General features: G+C 45.4%; 2 protein-coding genes and 4 non-coding genes across 7 annotated transcripts; 5 read left to right on the top strand and 1 right to left on the bottom strand.

Annotated features, from left to right (window-relative positions):
- Positions 1–327: 327 nt before the first annotated feature.
- On the top strand, positions 328–399 carry TRNAP-UGG (transfer RNA proline (anticodon UGG)). Its single transcript has one exon. It is a non-coding gene; the product is annotated as a tRNA-Pro (tRNA).
- A 3,795-nt stretch (positions 400–4,194) lies between these two features.
- Positions 4,195–4,266, top strand: TRNAP-UGG (transfer RNA proline (anticodon UGG)). Its single transcript has one exon. It is a non-coding gene; the product is annotated as a tRNA-Pro (tRNA).
- Positions 4,267–5,508: 1,242 nt separating this feature from the next.
- Positions 5,509–5,580, top strand: TRNAD-GUC (transfer RNA aspartic acid (anticodon GUC)). The gene has a single exon. It is a non-coding gene; the product is annotated as a tRNA-Asp (tRNA).
- A 77-nt stretch (positions 5,581–5,657) lies between these two features.
- Positions 5,658–5,729, top strand: TRNAP-UGG (transfer RNA proline (anticodon UGG)). The gene has a single exon. It is a non-coding gene; the product is annotated as a tRNA-Pro (tRNA).
- An 859-nt stretch (positions 5,730–6,588) lies between these two features.
- On the bottom strand, positions 6,589–9,367 carry LOC123168320 (jasmonate-induced oxygenase 4). Its single transcript, XM_044586190.1, has 3 exons — positions 8,806–9,367; positions 8,001–8,322; positions 6,589–7,016 (listed from the first exon to the last, which is right to left on the bottom strand). The coding sequence occupies exons 1-3, from the start codon at positions 9,267–9,269 to the stop codon at positions 6,768–6,770; spliced, it is 1,035 nt and encodes a 344-aa protein (XP_044442125.1). The 5' UTR covers positions 9,270–9,367; the 3' UTR covers positions 6,589–6,767.
- A 3,067-nt stretch (positions 9,368–12,434) lies between these two features.
- Positions 12,435–19,561, top strand: LOC123165483 (TOM1-like protein 6). 2 transcript variants are annotated; one of them, XM_044583138.1, is made up of 9 exons: positions 12,435–12,745; positions 13,830–13,908; positions 13,996–14,094; positions 14,746–14,859; positions 14,994–15,133; positions 15,243–15,324; positions 17,749–17,834; positions 18,237–18,488; positions 18,573–19,561. In XM_044583138.1, exons 1-9 carry the CDS (start codon positions 12,642–12,644, stop codon positions 19,348–19,350), a joined length of 1,734 nt encoding a protein of 577 aa, XP_044439073.1. In that variant the 5' UTR covers positions 12,435–12,641; the 3' UTR covers positions 19,351–19,561. The 2 variants fall into 2 exon arrangements, with proteins under 2 accessions (XP_044439073.1, XP_044439074.1); XM_044583139.1 differs by lacking the exon at positions 12,435–12,745 and adding an exon at positions 12,766–13,738.
- The last annotated feature ends 1,878 nt before the right edge of the window (positions 19,562–21,439 follow it).

Raw genomic sequence — 21,439 nt, forward strand, 5'->3', positions numbered from 1 at the left:
CACACACACACACGCACAGAGAATTGGGTTTTTGTTATTTTATAAGTTGTTTATAATTTACAAATAGCAGTGTCAGCCTTCTGTCCTATGTTACAGATCTTAAGTTATTTGTTGCATTATGATAATTTTTAGAAATAGGGTGATTTTCACAAGGTTGGTATCGATATATCCGTTATCTGCCCTACCATCCCATAACCTGAAACTGTTTGACAGTGCTCATATGTTTTCTAGTCAAATTCAGTCTGTTATAACTTCTCGTCCTGCAATTCGGGTTTTGCTGTGTGGGGATTGAACTTATAGAAGTAACAAAGAAACGAGACATCAATTGGGCGTTTGGTCTAGTGGTATGATTCTCGCTTTGGGTGCGAGAGGTCGCGAGTTCGATTCTCGCAACGCCCCAATGTTTTTTTTGTATTTAATTTATTTTCTTTTGTAAACAAAATGTGTGCTCTGCTCTCATCGCAAGATGGTTTGCCATAAGCTGAGCTGCTTAGCTTTGCCTTCAGCAAATCTCCTCAAGGTGAATTCTATTTCTAGGCGGAAAAGTTGTCTGCGCTCTTCAATAGCATTAATACATTCTCAGTAAGCTACCGGATATTTGTCTTATTACGAGCCCATTTTCGGCTTGCTGCTCTGCTCCGTCTGAACTTGACATTGATTAAAGATGCAGTGGACTGTATGTGGCAGGTTCCTCTCAGCCATCCCGCCGAAATGATATTTTTAACCTCTCCAATCTGAAGCCAATGATCCTCAAACCTGAACAGGTTACATCGAGTAATCTCGGAACTGAGCTCAACTATAATAGGTGCATGGTCTGAGGTGATGGAAGGGATGGCCGTTGTAACGCTACGATAAGGAGGTGCCAATAAAATTGTCAACCAAGTGGTTGTAGTATAGTGTAAGTATTACCGCCTGTCACGCGGGTGACCCGGGTTCGATCCCCGGCAACGGTTGTTTTTTTATTCCTCTAGTTTTCTTTCTGCACTTACATTTCCATGCAAACTTTTGCTGGTTCAATCTTTTTTTTGAAATCTCCAGATCCCTTTATTTATTCAGTGCTAAATACACAAAGAATCTTTTAGAATACACAAAAATTCTTTTTTTTTCTGCACTTACATGCCCGTGCAAACTTTTGCTGGTTCTTTTTTAACTCTCCAAATTGCTTTATTTATTCAGTGGTAATACACAAAGAATCTTTTACAATAAAAGGGACCAAGGCACTAGGGCCTCATCAAACCAAGTACTAGGGGGAGAGAACTTAGTTAATCTTGCTAACTCATGAGCAGCCGAATTTGCTCCACGATGGCAATGCTCGAACCGGGCTTTGCGCCAAATTGAGCACCCATAGCTTTGCGCCAAATTGAGACCAAACCGAAGTGCAAGGGCTTCGACAATTAGAGCATACATGCATTCCCTAGCTACATTGTTTCCTGCTGCCAAGAATTTCCCAGAGTTGTCCCGCAATACAGCACTAACAGTACCTTGCAGTGAATCAGGGTCGAACGCGGCATCAACATTGAGCTTTACTGTCTCGACAGACGGTCGTACTCAAGGGTTTCTCTGGATTTTTGCTTTCGGCTTTGAGGCAGCGATGAAGTTTGCTGCAAGGCTGTTTTGTCTGCTCCTTGTGAACTACGTAGCTTTCTTCGTTCCTGTCCCAACATAGCTGTTTCATTTGCAGGTAGGTCTAATAGATGCTCAAGCACAGCCTCACCTGCATGGTCACCACATTGACCGCTGACTAAGCACACAGGAAAGAAAAAAGGAAAAAAAAACCTCTCTCTCCGTCGACCATGGTACCGAATGCCGACGCCTACTGGAGCCGGTCTTGCTGCTGCTGCCGTCCAGAGGTCGCGAAGCGCCCCTCCCCCGATCACTTCCAGGCGTTCATCACCCAACGTTCCTCCACCGGCCACGCAGCAAAGCCACCCCAGCATCGCGAGCGCGAAGCAGCTAGGTGGCGAAGTCAACGGCGAGCACGGAACGCAGTACGAGCTCGACGGCGCCCTTCAGCCAGAACCGGAAGATTGGCTTGTCCGCCGGCTCATCGAGGTCGTTACCACGCGCAGAGATCCCCTCCATGAGGTCTCGCCGGAGTCGACGAAGACGACGGGGCAGTACGGTTGTGGTCGAGATCGGCGTTCCCCTGGTCGCCTTTTTTCATGGGGTGGCCGGGTTGGTTCGCGGCGGCGAGGTGACCATGACATGGTAGTTGGAGGCACTGATATCCGGCAGCAATTGCTTGTCGGAGTTGGATGCAGCAATGCGGCGGCACAGAGCACCGAGCATTGTGAGGCGCCCGGCTCGCGGTGAGCTTCCCGTCTCCTACCAGGCTACCAACATCTTGCTCGCGGCTCGCGGCGAGCTCTCCCGCGTCCAGGTTGCCCTCCGGAGGTGTGCGCGTTTGTGTGCTGGCGGACGTGGCCATGGGTGTGTGCGCGCGTGCCGTCGAGGCGCACGGAGGCGAGCTCGACGAGGGCGTGGTGTGCGCGCGGCGCGCACGTGTGTTTGTGTGTTCTGGCATGCTGCCGTGCTCACTCGCTAGCTACTGCCGTGTTCTAGGAGCGAAGCGGTGCTGCGTCTCGTGTGTGCAAGCTCCTGACCAGCAGTGTGTGCGCACGCTTCGAGCCAAAAGCTTTCTTGCGCGCGTGCTCCAGGTCTGGAGCATGTGTGCGTACAACGGACGGAGGCAGGGGTGGCGGGCAAGGCGGCGGTTGCTGTCTCGTGAGCAAAAATGCTACACGTACAGGCACATTCTACAGGTTTTTACAGGTTGAGGACCCTCTTCTAATTGACCCCCCCTGATGTCCACCGATGGGCCCGTGCGTCTTAATCAATCCCCGGCCAATCAATGTTAAGCAAGTGAGGTCGGTCTCGTGAGGGTGGTCAGGGTCGGGCAAGTGAGAGACAGAAGCATTGACTGCTGATGTGGCGCTGCCCAGTCAGCATCGACCATGGTCAAAACCGCTTGACTCACACAAAACCAAGACCAAAACCGGTTGAGTTTTGGACCTTGCGGTTAATTCGAGGCGTATTTCAACCTGTTTCGGAGTTCAGGGTTGTAAATTAAACCGAGGGGTTAGTTTGGGGTTGAAATGTGGACTTCTCTCAACTTGTTTCACCTTTGGGCATTGGAATAACATGTGTTTGACACTTTTGTTGGTTCAGTTAATTGAGCGTGTAATATGAGCTTCTTTGGACCTTATGACATTGTTATGTTTTTATTTAATAATATGGCTGCATGCATCGATTGATGCAGAGGCCCGGGGTTAACCGCGCGGTTATTATTCATTCCCTTGCCCCGGCCTGAGGAAGGCCGCTTATACACGAGTCGCTGCTAAGGATCTTTAGCCATTGACCTGAACATAATATTTAGCTGGCAATTGGGTGATTTCTTTTCTCATTTTTTCTAAGGGTGCAATTGGGTGATTTCTTGGGCGTTACCGCCTTGTTGCCAGACCCGATTGCTTTATCGAATTTAGAGATTGGTCCATATATGTGCGCACGGTACGGGATATGCTTAGGGGTGGAAAGTGGTAGCGGATAATTCAAAATATCCGATATTCGTATTCGAGAAAATGCCTATTCATATCCGAAACATCCGCATCCGAACCAAAATGGAAATGGAAATGGAAATTATCCGTATCCGAATTTATTAAAAAAATAAAAAATAAAATATGGTAGGAGATTTTGACACAAATATGGATATGGAAGTGGACGTATCCGTATCCGAATAAGATTATGGGAGGTAATTTTAAAAATTCTAGACCCAATATTCTAATTATCCAACATAAAAGCCAAATAAGTGGCCAAATTTTACTCTTTATATGATTAAACTTGTAAATTATTATGCATTACAATAGTATTTATTCATAAACCTATTTATCATTGACTTATTTTATGTCACAAGTTGATTATTTCAGGTCACATAGCTATCGACTAATTTACTTAAGCAATATGTTGATATTATTCGTATCTGGTCCGAATCAAGAAAATATCCAATACTTATCTGTATTCGAATAATATCCGAGCCGCATCCGTATCCAATAACATCCGTATTCATTTTGAAAATATGAAAATGGAAGTGGTAAGAGCACTATCCGATCCGCATCCGATCCGTTTCCACCCCTAGATAAGCTTGTGGTTGATCATCTAACTATGTTATATACCATTCTGTCTAATTAATTGCATCAAGGGCGTTTGGTCTAGTGGTATGATTCTCGCTTTGGGTGCGAGAGGTCGCGAGTTCGATTCTTGCAACGCCCCATTTTTTTTATTTCTTCTGTACAAAAATCTACATATAAAACATTTTTTCTGTTTTTTGTTACTTCTGTACAAAAATCTACATATAAATCATTTTTTCTGTTTTTTGATTCTTCTGTAGAAAAATCTACATATAAATCATTTTCTATTTCTTTTATAGAAAAAATAATCTACATACGATGGGGAGCATTACAGCCATTCAGAAGAATGTTACAATAATGTTATTTTAGAAGTATGATGCAGATAATGCGGAAATGGAAGAAAGAGAAATAAAATAAGATTTGCCTTCTTTTAGTTAAGAGATAATATTAACAAGGGAGTGACTAATCGTCATACATCTGTTTTTTATTTGCTTCAGGTTTTATTTTCTTCCGGTTGTTGTTTGACACCAGCCCAACCCTTCTAATGATTTGCTCATCAGCATGTCCCCTAACGGGCCGCCTGACGAACCCATTGACACACCCCTCCCACCCCTCACGTATTCCTGGCGACCACAGCGGCGGCTATCGATGGTCACAAACGGGGGAGGGTGGGCGGCCGCCATGACATGTGGTGTTTCTTCAGATCTGAAAACACGAACGGGGTGAGAAGGAAGGCGGCGACTTGGATGGACAAGAATCCAACAGCTCGTGGTGGGCCAATAGGGCGCGACCGGCTAAAACTTTGGGCTGGTGCGCCGGCGCCTATCAGTCGCCTTTTTCTGTTCTTGACTTTTGCAACGGAGCGGAGGCAGGCACTAGGACAGAGCTACTAGGGGCTTTGTTGGACCTGTGCTGGACATATGTTGGGGTGGCGAAAAATCAAGTGGGATCCCGGCCCCCCTCCTCAGTCCTCTCAGCATAACGTGCGTCCGCCCTGGATGTTTGCCACTAGCGGCTCCAGCTCCAGCAACATTTGCTCTAGCTCTCTCCTTCCCAATGCCGGCTCAACAGTGTGCCCTTGCGACTCCCCTCATCACTCATCGGTGTTGTGCCCAGCCGTCACCACCTCTCCCCACGCCTCCGCCACCGCTCCACTCGTCGGGCCTCCTCGCGGCGCCGACCATGGTGTCCGACCTCCACTGCGCGCCACCGGCACCAGTGCTCCTCCATGGCCTCTCTGTATATATATCCATTTGAAGGAATCCTCATGGCCTCGATCTTGTTTGCGGTTTTTCCTTTTCAGCTAGTCCTACTCTGGATGAGTCTTTGAGTTCTCAAGATTCAGCACTTATATCTACTGTCCGCCAATAAGAATGGCATCCAAGTCGTTGTAGTATAGTGGTAAGTATTCCCGCCTGTCACGCGGGTGACCCGGGTTCGATCCCCGGCAACGGCGACCTTTTTTTCATCCCCTGCAACAGCTAATATAACGATTATGTTATGTAAATTTCCGTTTAATTATTACCATCAAGTGGGCGTTTGGTCTAGTGGTATGATTCTCGCTTTGGGTGCGAGAGGTCGCGAGTTCGATTCTCGCAACGCCCTTATTTTTTGTTTTTATTTTATTTTCTTCTCACCCCTGATTTTTTTCCCAGGTGAACGCGTGTGCCACTGTTGAAAAAAAGGGCTACCACTTGTGTTTACTTACCCTAGATAGGTCTCACATTTGTCCTCCGGAAAAAAATACACGGTGGCATCTTAACTTAATAAAACCACTCAAAGAAATCTGAACTTAAAAAAAGAGAAGGTCACTGGCAGATTGTACCTGCATTTTCTTTCATTATTAGGGATGAAGAGAACTTGTGTCCTCTAGCCAATTAACCAAAGAAAGGGCTGTCCGGTCCCGTGAAAAGAAAAAGAACCCAAAGAATGGGTTGTCGAATAATCCCTCCGTCTCAAAAATAAGTGCCATTGATTTACGAAAATACAAAGGTGAACATGGATGCGTGCGCATCCACGTAAATAGTAAATTCATAAAAAAATACTAAAAAAATAAAATTTTCTAAAATTTCGCTGTATGAAACTTAGTCGATCATACTACTCACATGTGAAGTTGCATGATGTATTGACACCCATGGTATTCTTAGTGAAGAAAATACTAGTGTGATCATACTATTCATTAAACATTGTTTTTAATATAGCTTCGATTTTATCATTTTTGCCCAGATTACCACAAATGTGATTTCTTCGTGAAACTTCATATGCGAGTATACCGGTTGACTATGTATATTACAAAAATAAATACAGATTTTTTGAATTTTTTTCTAGCATTTTTTCGAATTTACTATTCATAGAGGGTGCGCGTGCAACCATGTTCACCAAATCTGCGTCCGTTGATTTAGTACAACTTTGTAGTAAGTAGTGACACTTATTTTGAGATGGAGAGAGTACTACATAACACGAGTCGACCAAACGAGACATGAATTATTGATCATAGCATTCAACTACACGAAGGCTAAGGTAAATTTTCACACAAACAAATCACATTATATACAATCTTGTTTTCCACCTCTTTATTGATCAAGTTTGTCAGGTTCGCGCTGTGTGTGTAACAAATTTTGTGGCACATTTCAATGGCCCTGTCTATTGCTCCATCAGGAGGGCGTCGATATTGCGCTTGCCCTCTGGACCTTTGCTGTACCAGGATGAGACATAGTCGCCGTAAACCACATCCCGATACTTCTGCGGATGGTCCTTGCTCACGAGCTGGGGGGCAGTACATATTTTCTGAGATTTAGGTGGATCGTAGAACGTCGCCACTGACAAGCGGGCACGGTCGGCATTGACCACAGCTCGATGCACGGCGCTCTTGTATCTTCCGTTGGTTATGATCTGAATCATGGTAGAAAACATGAGCAACATATGAAAGAACCATTTAGCGACTATGCAGGAGGAGATTTTCGGCTTAAGTTAGAATCAACGGTTTGGTCAGAGACCATGTCAATCTAATGAAAGATAACAAAATGTACATGCAGAAGTCAATCTAGTGAAAACATAACAAAATGTTCATACGGAAGAAGCGCGGCCATATGATAAGATTTGCACTTATTCACCCAAACATTGAACATGAAGCATAAAAAAGAACGCTAAATAAACTGGGATTAATTAGCATTCTGCATGTAAACAGAAGAAAGAAAATTGTGTCATGATGCTCAATCAGTACATTATGTGCTGCCCCGCCAAACAATTGTAATGGTTGGTGTAATGAAGTTTACTGACAAATTGTTTCTGACAGTTTACTAAATTTTAGCTGATGGAATATCAAAGCAGCACATCCTTGAACTAGTAGTAGGTTTTATTCCTACCAGTATTTCAGCATCTGTTGATTTTGATCACATTCATACAAGCTATCTAGAAATATTGAATTGAAGTCGTCCAAAATAGAACAGGGTATTGTAAGTATATATGTTAGACAGACCCTAGAAGTCATATCACTGATTGATTAGAGGGAATGAGAGTTTAAGTGGGAAGGGGAATGGGAGTTGAGAAAGCCATATATGTTAAGACAGACCCTAGAAGTCATATCACTGATTGATTAGAGGGAATGAGAGTTTAAGTGTGAAGGGGAATGGGAGTTGAGAAAGCCAATTCCCACCATTTTCTTCCCACGGGATACCCTGTTAATTCGTGGGCAGAGTTTCATCCAACACTAATTCCAATCATATACCAAACAAGGGAATGGAAGTAAAAAAGTCTACTTCCCATTGCCTAATTCCTCCACAAACTCCCTTGTGCAAACTCCCATTCCCCTGCCCAAGTGATTACCAAACAGGCTGTTAAGTAATAAACACATAAAAGCATGTGGAGGTATTTTACCTCTGTCTGGTCAGACAGAATTACAAGGATTGCACCAGGCACAGGATGCACAGGTATCCACATCCCATCCTTAAATACCTCGAGCCCACCCACATCATCTTGTATTAGAAGTGTTATTGCGCCAAAGTCAGAATGAGATTGCAATCCGAGAGCAAGATCTGGCTGTGGACAAGGGGAATAGTAGCTAACGGTGATGTTCTGATAAGCTTCCCCCACCGCTTCTTGCAGGTAGGAGGGTGGCAAGTTCAGACTTTCAGAGATGATGCACAGCAATCTTTGGGCAAGGACTTTCATGCTGTCACTGTATTTTACAACAGTGTCCCTGCAAACATTGCAGATATATTAGGCTATTTGTTCTCGTAAAAAGATAGTTAATGTGATAGATCTTGTAGAAACATGGGCAATGATACAAGGTAGCTCATGAGATGTATTAATGAATCTCGGTAGCGATGTGTCGTGCTACAGTAGTATCTGGCTGAATTTCTACTCAGAATCATACTCTGAAAGAACCTATGTAGACAATTAGAAAATCACACTGAAATGGTCATTTCTAGAAATTAAATCGCATGGAAAAAAAATTGTGTGAAATACTGGTCCAACAGCGAATCTACAACAGAGACAGTGTGTTTTGCCACCAATTTTTTTACTCAATCCTGCATCTGAGCATGTAATTGCTCATAAAATGGCCAAAGCAGTCCAAAAATTCTACAAAAGATATGGAGCGTGCACATTTAACGCGTAGGAGCTCATCCAGAGACTACTCTGTAGTCTAGTCTCTGTACCAGGGCAAAAAATTCACTCTTACCTGTATCCTGGGACGAAGTCGGGCCACCGGGCGGGGTCGCGGCGGGACTCGGGGAGGGTGTGGTGGTCGAAGTAGTCGCGCCAGTCGAGCACGGAGTCGTCTTTGGCGAGCATGCGGCTGCCGTACCCCTCGGCGGCGGCGCCCCTGGCCGGGTCGCAGCCGAACCGGAGCTTCTCCGCCATGGGGGCGCGGAAGAAGGCCAGCCCGGCGGCCCGCATCGCGTCGAGCAGCCCCGCCGGGGCCCCGTGGTTGACGACGTGGAAGGCGCCCCACTCGGCGCACGCGCGGCCGACCGCGTGGGTTGTTGCGGCGGCGGCGTCCGAGAGGTCCAGGACGGGGACGGAGAGGGAGGCGGCGGGGGAGGGGCCCGCGCGGAGGTCGGGCGGCTGGATGTACTGCGCCGGGAGGTGGGGCACGCCGGCGTCGGCGAGCGCCTGGACGCGGGGCGCCGCGGCGGTTTCCATCGGAGCAGCGGGGTTCGGCGACTACCCACCGGTGGCGTGGTGGTCACAGCTACTGTGCTGGTAGGACCGACCGACGAATGGAGATTTTTTCTTTTTTGGTTCAGAATTTCAATTTCTCCTAAACCAGGACTCCAGGAGTACAAACAACCCTGGAAAAATAAATACAGAAATTATATTGGAGTCCTTGGGCCACAACTTTCTTTGCATGACACTCCATCTTCGGAACAAGCTTGTCGTTGTTGATCACAGAAGGGAAGTCATCAAGGGCCACAACTTCACTGGCGTAACACCCTCGAGAAGAAGTCATCACAAACGGAAGAGTTGAAAATCCGAGAGCATGCCTCATTATTTCTCATAGGCGTCACGCCGGCACAAGAGAACGCACCGACGTGATAAAAGTTGAGACGGGAGCATCAGACTGCAGGAGGAAGTTGTCGGCGTCGTCGCATCGAAGTACCCAGTAAACCCTAGCCTCGTCATCCTGAAAGCACGACAAGAAGGATTTATGCCCGTGAGTCAATGATGACATCATCATTGAGATGGACAAGTTGGAGAAAAAAATGTATTCACCAGACTCGCACTGCCGCCATAATCAATGATGCGCCACCAAAAAACCCTAATGTATGGATCGACGCCGAAGCACTAGGGTTGCCCACCTATCGCACCGCCGGAGAAGCCGGTGGAGTAACCAACAGGCTCAACACCGATGATGATGATGATGATGGATGGATGGCGAGGAATGACGACTCGCCTTGATTACCTCTCATGACAAAGGGGAAAGGTGAGGAGAGAGAACTAACAGAAATTGTTTGATTCCACATGGGTAACAAAAAATGATTCCCATCATAAATTTTGGTTAAGTTACACCACTGTATCATATATAGACCACACAATAAATCAAACTAAACTACCCCTAAAAATGAACATCTCTTAAGTTATTAAGCTCCCTTAGAATGGAGTGTCCTACTGCACCAGTTAGTCTGCAATCGTGGCCGCGCATGTTAGGAAGTGTATCGGTTGTCGGTTGCGGTTGGGCTTGTTCGCACGTGGACGTGACGCTTATGATGATCGGTACACAAATCTTTAAATTCATGAACACTTCTGCAATGCATTAATATTTCTAAAAATCATGAACATTTCTAAAATTCGGGAACTACTTTGAAAGAACATTTTCTAAATTCATGATCGTTTTGAAGTTAGCAAACATTTTTTGTATTGTGGGGAAAATTGTTCAAATTTGCGAATATTTCCTAAATTCGTGAACATTTTTAAAAGTCACAAACATTTTTCAAATATGTCTACTTTTAAGTTAATGGATATTTTTATTTTTACAATGTTTTCAAAATTCACGAAGATTCCTTTATTTTTCAAACATTTAAATATCCTCTCTACTTTTTTAGTTTTCTTTCCTCTTTAGTTTGCCTTCGCTTCTTTGGATGGGTCGAAGCCCAATAGGGAGGTCGGTAGCCAACCAAAGTGAGTGTCCTGGGGCGTGTGTGTTTGGTCATCCTTGGACGCGTTGCACGTGAATAGGATCCCCCGTGTGTGTGGTTTAATTCGCTATTAGGGAAGGGACAGACTGGTTTTCTACTTCGTGCATTTGTGAGGGGGTGGCGCCAACTTGTTGTATATGCGGTGAGCGGTCAGGGTCATCACTTTTTGCCTTCCCCACCGGGCTCCTCGTGCGATGGATTCGAGGTGGAAGACCAACGTTGTACTAGTGCTAGCTAGGGGAAGATAGATATAATGAAAAAAAATAATATGACGTTGGAGAGCCAGGCCAACATGAGCACATCTCGGAGAATCGTTGTAGCTAGGCATCATGACATTAAATCCAACCTCAAAGGTTGAGAGGCAACTAGGTTGAGAGATTGGAGTCCTTTGGAGAGGAGACGAAAACCATTGCAAGGAGAGTGATTATGAGAGCACAGGCATGAGTGAACAAGGTCGCATGAGGCCGGGGCGTGCATCGTACATGAGCCTAGGGCCATGCTCACACGTGCCAACAAAGTAGGGTAGTTAGGAAAAATAGAGGTCCATTTCAGTGTATGTGGTCTGATAGTCAGTTTGAGTTTGGTTTATGTAGGATGAAAATTGGGTATACACCCGAACACAAAACAAAGTAGCGATGAGAACACCGAATCGAACACCATCGACCGAATTAACCAGCAACATCGGTCGACTTAGCTCAGTTCGATTCTTGGACTTCCGATGTTAATAGCCCGACCGAGGAACGGCATGATATATAAAGTCCTAACTTGAAAAAGCTTCAACTTGTTGCATGGGGAAGCATGGAGTGCAGTGATTCAGCATCCTTGACCATCAAAAAACACAACCTGGGACTCTACGTGGCTAGTGATATGATATCCTCGGTTAATGTCGTCTCGCCCTGATATGATATTAACCAGCGTCGTCACACTCACACACGGATGAAAAGAAAAGACTAGAATCTATATCTAGTATACCGAAAGCATGATGTAGACCGAATATTAGCCCTAAGCAATAATGGTTGGAGTCAATCAACCGAGCTGCTCTTATCAGAAACCACCAGAATCAAAAAGTCTTGGGCGTGATGTAGAGCGAGGCTCCACGAACGCAACAAACGGTGGTCGGCGGCGTGGTAGTGGCAAACCGACGAAGCCCTCCACCACGGACGGACGTAGTGCCCTTGGCTTTGCTGCGCTCGCTAGGCCCTGCGGGGCTGTGTTCAGTGTGCGTCCGCGTGATGTGCTCGGCGAAAAGGTGTGGCCGTGGTAAGCTTAATTAAAAGCTATTCCTATTATCGACAAAAGAGGTGGTTTGGATTTGATTTGTCGTGTTACTTGCGCCGCCGCCATGATCCTCCTTTTGAAGAGAGTGCCGCCATGATCGAGACTGGGTATAGAGAGAGGGAGAGGGGATGCAAAACAACTTGTCCGCCCCCTCGCCAGAAAAGGTTGACAACAGGGAGGGATGTGCTCTTGGAGGAATTGGCCTGTGGGAGTACTTTTGTGTGTCAGCCTAGCACTAGTGACAGCAACAGCCCGTGAGCGATCGGTTCGATTCGCGGGCCTCCACCACCACCACCACCACCACTCCGCCTCCGCTCCGTGTGCCTCTGCCTCGCACGGACCGGAAGCGCACAGATGCGCCTAATAATGGCCGCCCGTTTTGTCTTGTTCTTTGCCACCGAGACCGAAACCGATCGCCCGAGTCCCATTCCCACCCCCACCCCTCCAATACCACACCGTCATCGTCATCGTCATCGTCATCGGCCCTCCTCCTCCTCTCTGCGCGATCCTATTGAACCTCCCCCGTTCGTACGTCTTCCGCGAGAGAGAGAGAGAGAGAGAGAGAGAGAGAGAGAGGCGAGTGGAGAAGGGAGTCGAGGAGATGGCGGCGGCGGTGAGGGTGGAGAAGGCGACGAGCGACCTGCTGCTGGGGCCCGACTGGACCCTCAACATCGACATCTGCGACGGCGTCAACTCCGATCACGGGTTCCCTTCCCTTCCCTACTCTCTCTCTCGGCTTCGTTTCAGTTCTCGATCGGTTCCTGTGCGACCGCGATAATCGCTCGAAATCTGTTTTCTCGATCGGTTCCTTCCTTCCGGTGCTAACAGCCCAATTCCCGTCTTCTCTAGTAGTAGGAGTAGAAGCTATTATTGTTGTTCCTCCTCCTCATCCTAATATGCTAAATTATCGCCACGCGCCAAGGTTAGTTATTAGGTTTATAAAGATATCGGCGAGGGTGGAGAAGGCCGCAGGTTCAGGAAAAGCAGAGCATCGCATACACTATAGCATAGTGGAAATACAGGTTGAGCCCTCCATATTTTTGGCTTGCCTAACCTAGCATACGATCTGGGTTCAGGCACAGAAGGACCATATCAGCTTCATGCCACTCCGAAAAAAACTGCACTAGTTATGTTTCAGTTCAGGAAAAACAGAGTACATGCGTTTCATCATTCATGAGTGCTGCTTCTATGGTGCTCTAGATTGGCTAGATTCTCCAGGTTCAGACACACCAGGGCATCTCGGCCTAACCATTGGAACTCTAGATTGTCATAATTTCTTTCTCCAAAAGATTTACACGTTTCAGACAGAGAACATCGGAAGTGTCGCACCATTTTACTTCTTTCTTGTGCATTGACTAGTCTACCGTCTAAGTTTAAGGTACTCAGAAGGTTGGGTGATCCTACCCACACCACGTAAGTCAGAATATAGGCCAAATAACTGGTGACTCTAGAAATAACTGCTGACTTTTGCCGCTGAGAAAACATGTATGACCAAATAAACCTCATATTCACACCAACTTTCTCAAGGACCATGCATCCTTAGAGTACTTTTGAAAACGATTTAGGATGCTGCCTGTCAGTCTTGCGGATGAGCTTTACCACTGACCAAACCTGGCATGCTAGTTCTCATCTGCAACATGTTCCAAGTGGTTACAAGTTTGCAGCCTAGTTTTGCGTGGTCACTACATTAATGACGAGGCAGGCACAGAGCAGCTTATATCCTTAAGTTTTTGTGACTTCTTTCCAAAAGGAGCAAATAGTTGAGCTTACACATAAAGCAATGATTCAGGCAAGCAAAGGAGGTGATTAAAACTCTGAAGAAGCGTCTTCAACACAAGAATTCATCAGTTCAGTCTCTTGCATTGACGGTACGTTTCTCTGCTTGACAGCTTAAGTAAATTTTTAGTCCTGCTTTGATTGTGCTTGTGTGAGAATACCATGAATTGGGATTGCAGCTGTTGGAGACTCTGGTGAAAAATTGTGGGGATCATGTGCATTTTCTGGTTGTAGAGCGCGGTATATTGCAAGAAATGGTCAAACTTGCCAAGAAAAAGGTTAGTTTTCTAATACATGCTGTTGTACACTTTGTTCTCCAGAAAAGCCACTGAATGTTTATTTTCTGAATCATGGAACTAAGAACTACAGTATGTATATTATGTAGGTAAAATTCCTTCCATCTTCTGGCAAATACATGGATTCACACTGTATTTAACATAATTTGATTCGACACGAACATATTCATGATTGTAGTCCAATGTTTCTTATCCGGCCAATGTCAAAAAAATCATTACAATCAGTATGGACGTAGCTCCAAGGCTTAAGACTGGTTAGTTAAGGTCTGAATTACTGAAACAGACAAATGCCAGGTGGTCACGGCCTCATGGCTAACCCATAGACCTTCGAAATTTGCACTCACTGCTACCTGAGCAAACTGAGATATGCAAGATTTCTTTTCAAACCTATTGGGTAGTAATCTTCTTTTAAGTTTCCCCTTTTTTAATCAAATTCATAAGATCTTAGTGTTTTATTTGGCATCCATGTGTACTCATCCAATCTTTGCTCTTACAGTCAGTTAACTTTCTAAACATTACATTTACTCTGGCTCTCTGTCTAATTAATTCTAATTACCATATGTATCATAAATTTTGTGTTCTCTAAAAGTTTGTTTTTGTGGTATTGATTAAAATTCTTCAGTATAACCACAGGCAAATGTGCAAGTGAGGGACAAAATTTTGACACTCCTTGATTCTTGGCAAGAAGCATTTGGTGGGCCTGGTGGGAAGCACCCTCAGTTCTACTGGGCATATTCTGAACTTAAGGTATTTTTATTGTCTGCTAAACCATCCAGAACAACCTACACTTCATGACACACCCTTTTATTCTTCAACTTTCGAAAGTCACCCATCAGATATGTGAATCTGGTACATATACCAATGAGCCTCTTTAATTGCAGCAATCTGGTTTAGAATTTCCTAGGCGCTCACCTGAGGCAGCAACAATATTCGCCCCTCACCTTCAACCAGGGATCGGGAGTCCAGCCAATTCATCCTTGAGAGCTGATGGGATGATTTCATCAAGTGGCTCTCCTCTGAGGTAACCATTTATTTTATATTTTTATGCATCTTTTGTGTGCTCCATGTTAGTGTCTGAGAAAACGGATGAAATTCGTTTCATGCTATATGACATATTTTTATCTGTTTAGTTTGTCAGATTTGCAACGAATTTTAAGTGCCGCGGAGCTACTAAGTGAGATGCTGAGAGAAGTGGATCCAAATGATCATGAGGTATACAGATTTATTCTGTTTTTTCTTCTCGCTGTTCTTCTATTTATTTATTTATTTGCAGAAGAAAGAACTTTATTGATTTGGAACAGTACTATTACAATGGTTCTGAAGCAACTCGAACACACACATCGGAGCCGTGAAACACAGAATGCATAGTCCGCTTGGCTAGTTCAGCCAACAAATGAGCTACTCCATTAGTCCATGGTTCACTTGAACTTCTGGTAACAAGTGCATAGCAGATTTCGCCAATTCTAAGTATGCTCGACTCCAATTTGGTTATTCTCTAGCAACCGCTGTGAAATTCTCACTCTTGTACTTTGAGCTCTTTCCAAAAAACAAAACTGCCCAACATTGATCGGAGTGAACTTCCGACTCCTTGCTTCTCGCTCTTCACCCTTGCCCTTCCAGCTAACCCTCCTGATCGGCCTGGCGAGGGCTGGGGACTGGGGGTGACGCGGCCTGGCGTTCCTGGGCATCGGGCGGCGGCTGCTGGCAGCGAGGTGACCGGCGGCTCTTCTCACGGGCGGGTGGAGGCAGGACAGCGGGTGGTCGGTGGAGGCCTAGGCCTCGGACAGTGGTGGCGGGGTGATGCGTGGAGAGCCGATGGGGCGCGGGGCTCGCACAGTGGTTGCGGCTGCTCGGCGGCCCCCATTTGGATCTAGGATGCCAGATCTGATGGGGCGGCGTCCGCCCTTCCCAGGTGCGTTGGCTGGCAGTAGGGTGGCAATGTGGACTGGGCGCTGGTGCAGGAGTTTGATGTGGTCCTCCGGCCCGGGGTTCGTTGCTCCTCACGCGACGTCCGGCGCTCAGTCGCCCTGGAGTCGATGCACGACTTTGGGCCGCCTCCGTTCCGGCCAAGGTAGGAGCTTGCGGTTCGATTGGGTTATGACGTTGGTGAAGGACCGTGGTGTTGGTGGTCGTAACAGTGTCGTGCCGACAGTCGGATCAGTACTGTAGGCCGCGGATTTGGCATAGTCTGAGTTGATGGCTTGACGATGGCTGTCGGCAGCCACTAGGTCATGTCCCCCTGGTCCACCGGGATTGGTGGGGACTTCAGGAGCGGGTGCCCCCACGGTGGTGGCGCTGGCCCTGGCCTAGAGGCTGATGCCGGGCTTTTCCAACTGCGCTTGTGCACTGTGAAGTGGACGGTTGGCAATTTCTCGTGGCATGGATGCTGGGGGGGCGGCCCTGGAAGGTGGTCCGCATGGTTGGCTCTCCGGCGGGCACCATGGCGGTGGTGGTGGCATTGTCTCTTGGTAGTGTGGGCGGAGAGAGGCATAGCGCAAGGTGGCTCGGGGCCGCTCTCGGTCTCCGTGGTGGCGCCTCGATCAGGATCTGGGAATCTGAGCTCGTCATGCTTCTTCCAAAGACCTCATTGTGGCATGCGGGACCTGTCGGGCGAAAGCTCTGCGCTCTGGCGCCGATGATGGCGACGCTCGTGGGCGCCACTCTCTTCTTGAAGATGTCGTCGTGGTGTTCCCCCCTGTGTCCGGATTTCGGGTGAAAACCTTTGTCCATTGTGGACTCGACAGCGGTGATGCGCGGCGCCGACATCCCTCCTGTGTTTTTTCGGCAGCGTAGTCGCGTGCAGTGTACGTGATCCGATCATCCTGGGATCAACTTTGTAAGAGGGCTACCTCTCTACCTTGTATCGTTCGGCCGTGTACTTTGTTTGGTTGTTGCTTTATATATAAAGCGGGGCGAAAGCCTGTTCGGAGAGATTTGACTAGAAAGTAATGTTGAAATCCAAGTCTACGTCGCAAGTTTCTCGCCCTTTACTTCAACTGTCTTGTTTCACGAAGGAAGAGCAGTGTGGGATTTTTGTTCCCCCACAAGGCAGAGTAGCTCCTGAACTGTCCAAAGCCAAAGGCACCACAATCCTCGACAGCTCTACCCAAGAAGATTCATTGCCACCATGGATCCTGCATCAGTGAGGAAGCAGGAGGGTCGTTGCTGGTGCTGCCATATTAGAGAAAACCATGAATACAGAGGTTGAATAACCACCACCAAGGTGGGAAAAGAAGCCTGTCGCCACCATTCTATATGTGAGAGGGACGATGAAACACCTGTGAGCACGCCGGGGAGGAGAGGACAACCAACGTGTCCGGCCAAGGTAATGAGATCCACCAAGGAATCCACATGCTGACATGTAGTCTTTCCCGAGCGGCCGTCCGCGTGGGTCATGGCGCGACTCACTGCCATGTACAACCCTATTGTTGGTTCCTCTATATTGATGTCAATAAATGTCATACAAGTTAAAGTTTTAACTAATTTATTTAGTGTGGTACTGTTGTATGCTCAAGAGCACTTTTTGCATCCAACGTATATGAGTCTAATCTTGAGGGTTTGAAATGATTTATTGTTGCCTTGTGTTGGTCACTACACATGTAAATTTCTAAATCACTGACATGCTTGCCATTTTAGGCTGTGAATGATGAAATTATCGCGGAACTTGTGAACCAATGCCGGTCATACCAGAAAAAGATCATGAGTTTGGTTAGTTCAGTGAGGTACGTGCTGTATGAACATTGTCTACTACATTCTCGCATCTTATTACCATTTATGAAGGGATAAATGTGTGGCAGCAGTCATATCATCTTTTGCTATTAAGGGCATATTTGGTTTAAAGGATTTCTGTGTGTAAGTTGTGTGTAAGAATAATCCGTTGTTTCTCCACACAACCTTTCACTCAGATTGTAATTCTGTTTCAAATCAATAACGATTAAGATTCTCCGTCAAAAAATTAAACCCAGACCAAAGTCAAGCTTATTACCTGGACACTCCCCTTACATAACATGAGTACGTGACAACGTTAAGTAGTGGCAATCACTGTTCAGAGGCAGGGATCATTTTTACAGAATGACAACCGCAATTCCATATAAATTATCTGACGTTCCTGTGCTGCATTACAGTGATGAGGACCTCTTGAGCCAAAGTCTCGACTTAAACGACAGATTGCAAATTCTGCTTTCCAAACACGATGCAATTGCATCAGGTTCCCCTCTACCGGGTGAAGAAACGGATGTGTTGAGTGAGTTGCCCAGAGGGATCACTACAACCCCTGCAGCAACAGTTGTTCCCGAAACTGCCATTGTACCAACTTTTGTCTTGGATGATGAAGAGGAAGAGGAGGAAGATGATGAGTTCTCTCAGCTGGCTCGCAGGCCGTACTAATGACCGATCTTTATTGTTTCATATTCGTTCAGTCTATCTTGCATGATTCATTACTGACGATTAATTGTGGTCAGGAATTCGAGATTCAGGTCAGCAAATGAGAAGAGCGCCTCTTCAGGTGTAGGCGCATCATCGTCGTCCACGCAGGATGGAACAGCAAGCTCAGCAGCTTCTGTGACCACTACATCATCACCATCTACTTCAAGCAGTGCATTAGCATTGCCTGATCATCTAGCTCCTATAAGGACTTCTCCAGAAGACAAGATTATGAGCGACCTCCTTGCGCTCACCATAGTGTCAAGCCCATCACCTGAACCTGCCTTGCATCCTGGTGGTTCCCCAACCAGTTATCATCCACAGCCTCATTATGCAGACCCACAACACACAGCTGCAGCGCACAACAGCTACGTCGCTCCTTGGGCTCAGCATCAACCTCAAACTGCACCCATTAAGCAGCAGCAGCAGCAGCACCAACCACCACCTCAACCACAATTTTCTTACAACCCATCTCCTTACCCGCCACCACCATGGGCCCCTCAGGACAACACCGAGTCAAACCCTTTCGTGGCATCTTCATCGCAGCGACTTTCTACTTCTAACTCGCCTCTTAAAGTACCGCCGAACATGAGGCCCCTACAGCAATCGCAATCTTTTGGCGTACCGCTTCGAAGTGCCGCGTCAGATTCACCGACAAACAAGAGCCTGAAGCAACCCATGTCTGCAGGGTCTCGCCGACCGTCTTATGTTCCTTCTAACAAGTTCTTTGATGATCTGCTTGAGAGAAATGCGGATGGTACTCTGAAAACGAGCAGTGGGGTAATTGGAGGCACATCCAGTCCATACAAACCGTAGTGATGCTAGTGGAATCAATATACAGTATGAAGGAATATCTGTCCTGTGGTTCATACAAACCAATAAACCGTAGTGATGACAGCGGAATCAAAATACTATGAAAGACTTTGCATTGTTTGTCTTGATAACTGCTACAATTTCAAAAATACGAGCCAATAAACCATGGTGATGCCAGTGGAATCAAAATATGAAATTTTGCATTGTTTGTCTTGATGACTGCTGTGATTCCATTTGGCCCGCAAACTTTGTTGCCTTGATTGGTTTGCTTGATGCTTCTGGGTACCATTATTAGTAATTTATGCGAAAACAGAGCATGTGAAACCCCCAATCTTATTTGTTGTGGAGTTAAAATTGATTGTGCACTTCAATTAAGATGTCATTGAGAAGTTGATGCAATTTGTGCAGCTGATTTCTTATTTCCTTGCACTGGACAACTGCAGAAAGAAAGTTGGTGTGATCTTGAACTCTGAAGGCAGTCCTTGCCTTTAGATTCAAATCACCCCTTCAATCTCCATTAATTTTTTAGACTGAAGTCATTGCGCCCAGCTTCAATTTCGCTTCAGATATTCACCTTCATCACTCTGATCCAGATTCCATCTCATAGAAATGGACTTCCTCAGGCACTTGCTCGGCTAGAAAATGTAGTTCAAATAATTTTCAGTTAGATTTTCAGTGCATGCTCTAGCCTTTTTCATTGCAGGCGCCATCTACCATGGTCCGATGGCCCGTATGAAGCAGGAACGGGCTTGTGTTCAGGTGCTCGTTAGTCATTAGGTACACAAATATATTACATAACATATATGAACTTTTGTACTCCCTAACTAAAACCACGGCAAGTATTTTGGAGCGGAGGAAGTACTACACAAATTTAATTTTTCATATAAGAACAATTTTCGAATACACGATGACATTGTGTTTCGTAGTATGACATATATTCACATGTATATGATTTATTTAAATCCTCGCACCTTTGAAAATGCATGAACTTTCCAAATACTGAAACATAATCTTTTATTCAAGAACATTTTCTAATACGCGGTGAACATGTTTTTTTTGCGTGTGGTAAACATGTTCTTTCATACGTGTGAAGTTTTATTTGTTCAAACGTGAACAGTTCTCATCTTTCATAATATTTCCCCATTTAAAAAACTTTTTTTTGACAATATCATTTAAAACTTTAAGAAAAAATATTTTCCCTAATTTGGGAAAAAAAAAATATGATATGTTCCTATTATGTATACCATTTTTTACAATCATTCTTAAATTTGTTAATTTTTTTTAGGGATCTTAAATTTGTTAAATAAGAAAAGACTAACACCTATATGGGCCAGGCAAGGGATGCGCAATAGCACGAGTGTCAAAAGGGGCTCTCGTGATTGAGCAGTGGTGACTCGAGGGTGAAACCTTGGCCCTGCAGTCACCATCTCCCTCACCTCTCCTCCCTCTGCCACTGCTAGAGTAGGTCGCCTGGTAAAACTGTTCATCTGCGATCAGGACTGCATTTAGGTTTCTGTCATTCCTCCTTGCGTAGAGGGCTTTGAATTGGGTCATCTCTGCAACGAGTGGCATGCTTAAGTGCTGTCCAGCTACATTGGTCATGCTAGCAGGGTGGTGGCGATTGCATTGGCCATGGCATGGAGGTTGTTCAGAACATGCTAGAAGGTGAATATTCCATGAGGTCCATGGCATCAAAAATTCAAAAAATGTTCATCGAGTTCAATTTTCTTTTCATCAAATTAAAAATAAATTATTGAATTCAAATTTTGTTCATCAAATACAAAAATATTCATCAAGATTCAAAAAATGTTCATCATACATTAAAAAATTCTCATGAATTTTAAAATATTATTCTATATTAAAAAATTATCATGAGTTTTTAGAAATAAGAGATCATTTTTTAATCCGCGAACATTTCATGATATTCATTAACCTTTTTTTGATTTCATGAACATTTTTCCCAAATTAGCGAACTGTTTTTAGAATTTGGAACATTTTTTCTTCAAATTTGTGAGTTTTTTAAAAAAATCCATAAACACGTTTTAAATTCTTGAACATTTTTTAAATTTTGTATTTTAAAACTTCTAAATTA

Source organism: Triticum aestivum, chromosome 7D, assembly GCF_018294505.1.
Source record: "Triticum aestivum cultivar Chinese Spring chromosome 7D, IWGSC CS RefSeq v2.1, whole genome shotgun sequence".
Lineage (NCBI taxonomy): Eukaryota > Viridiplantae > Streptophyta > Magnoliopsida > Poales > Poaceae > Triticum > Triticum aestivum.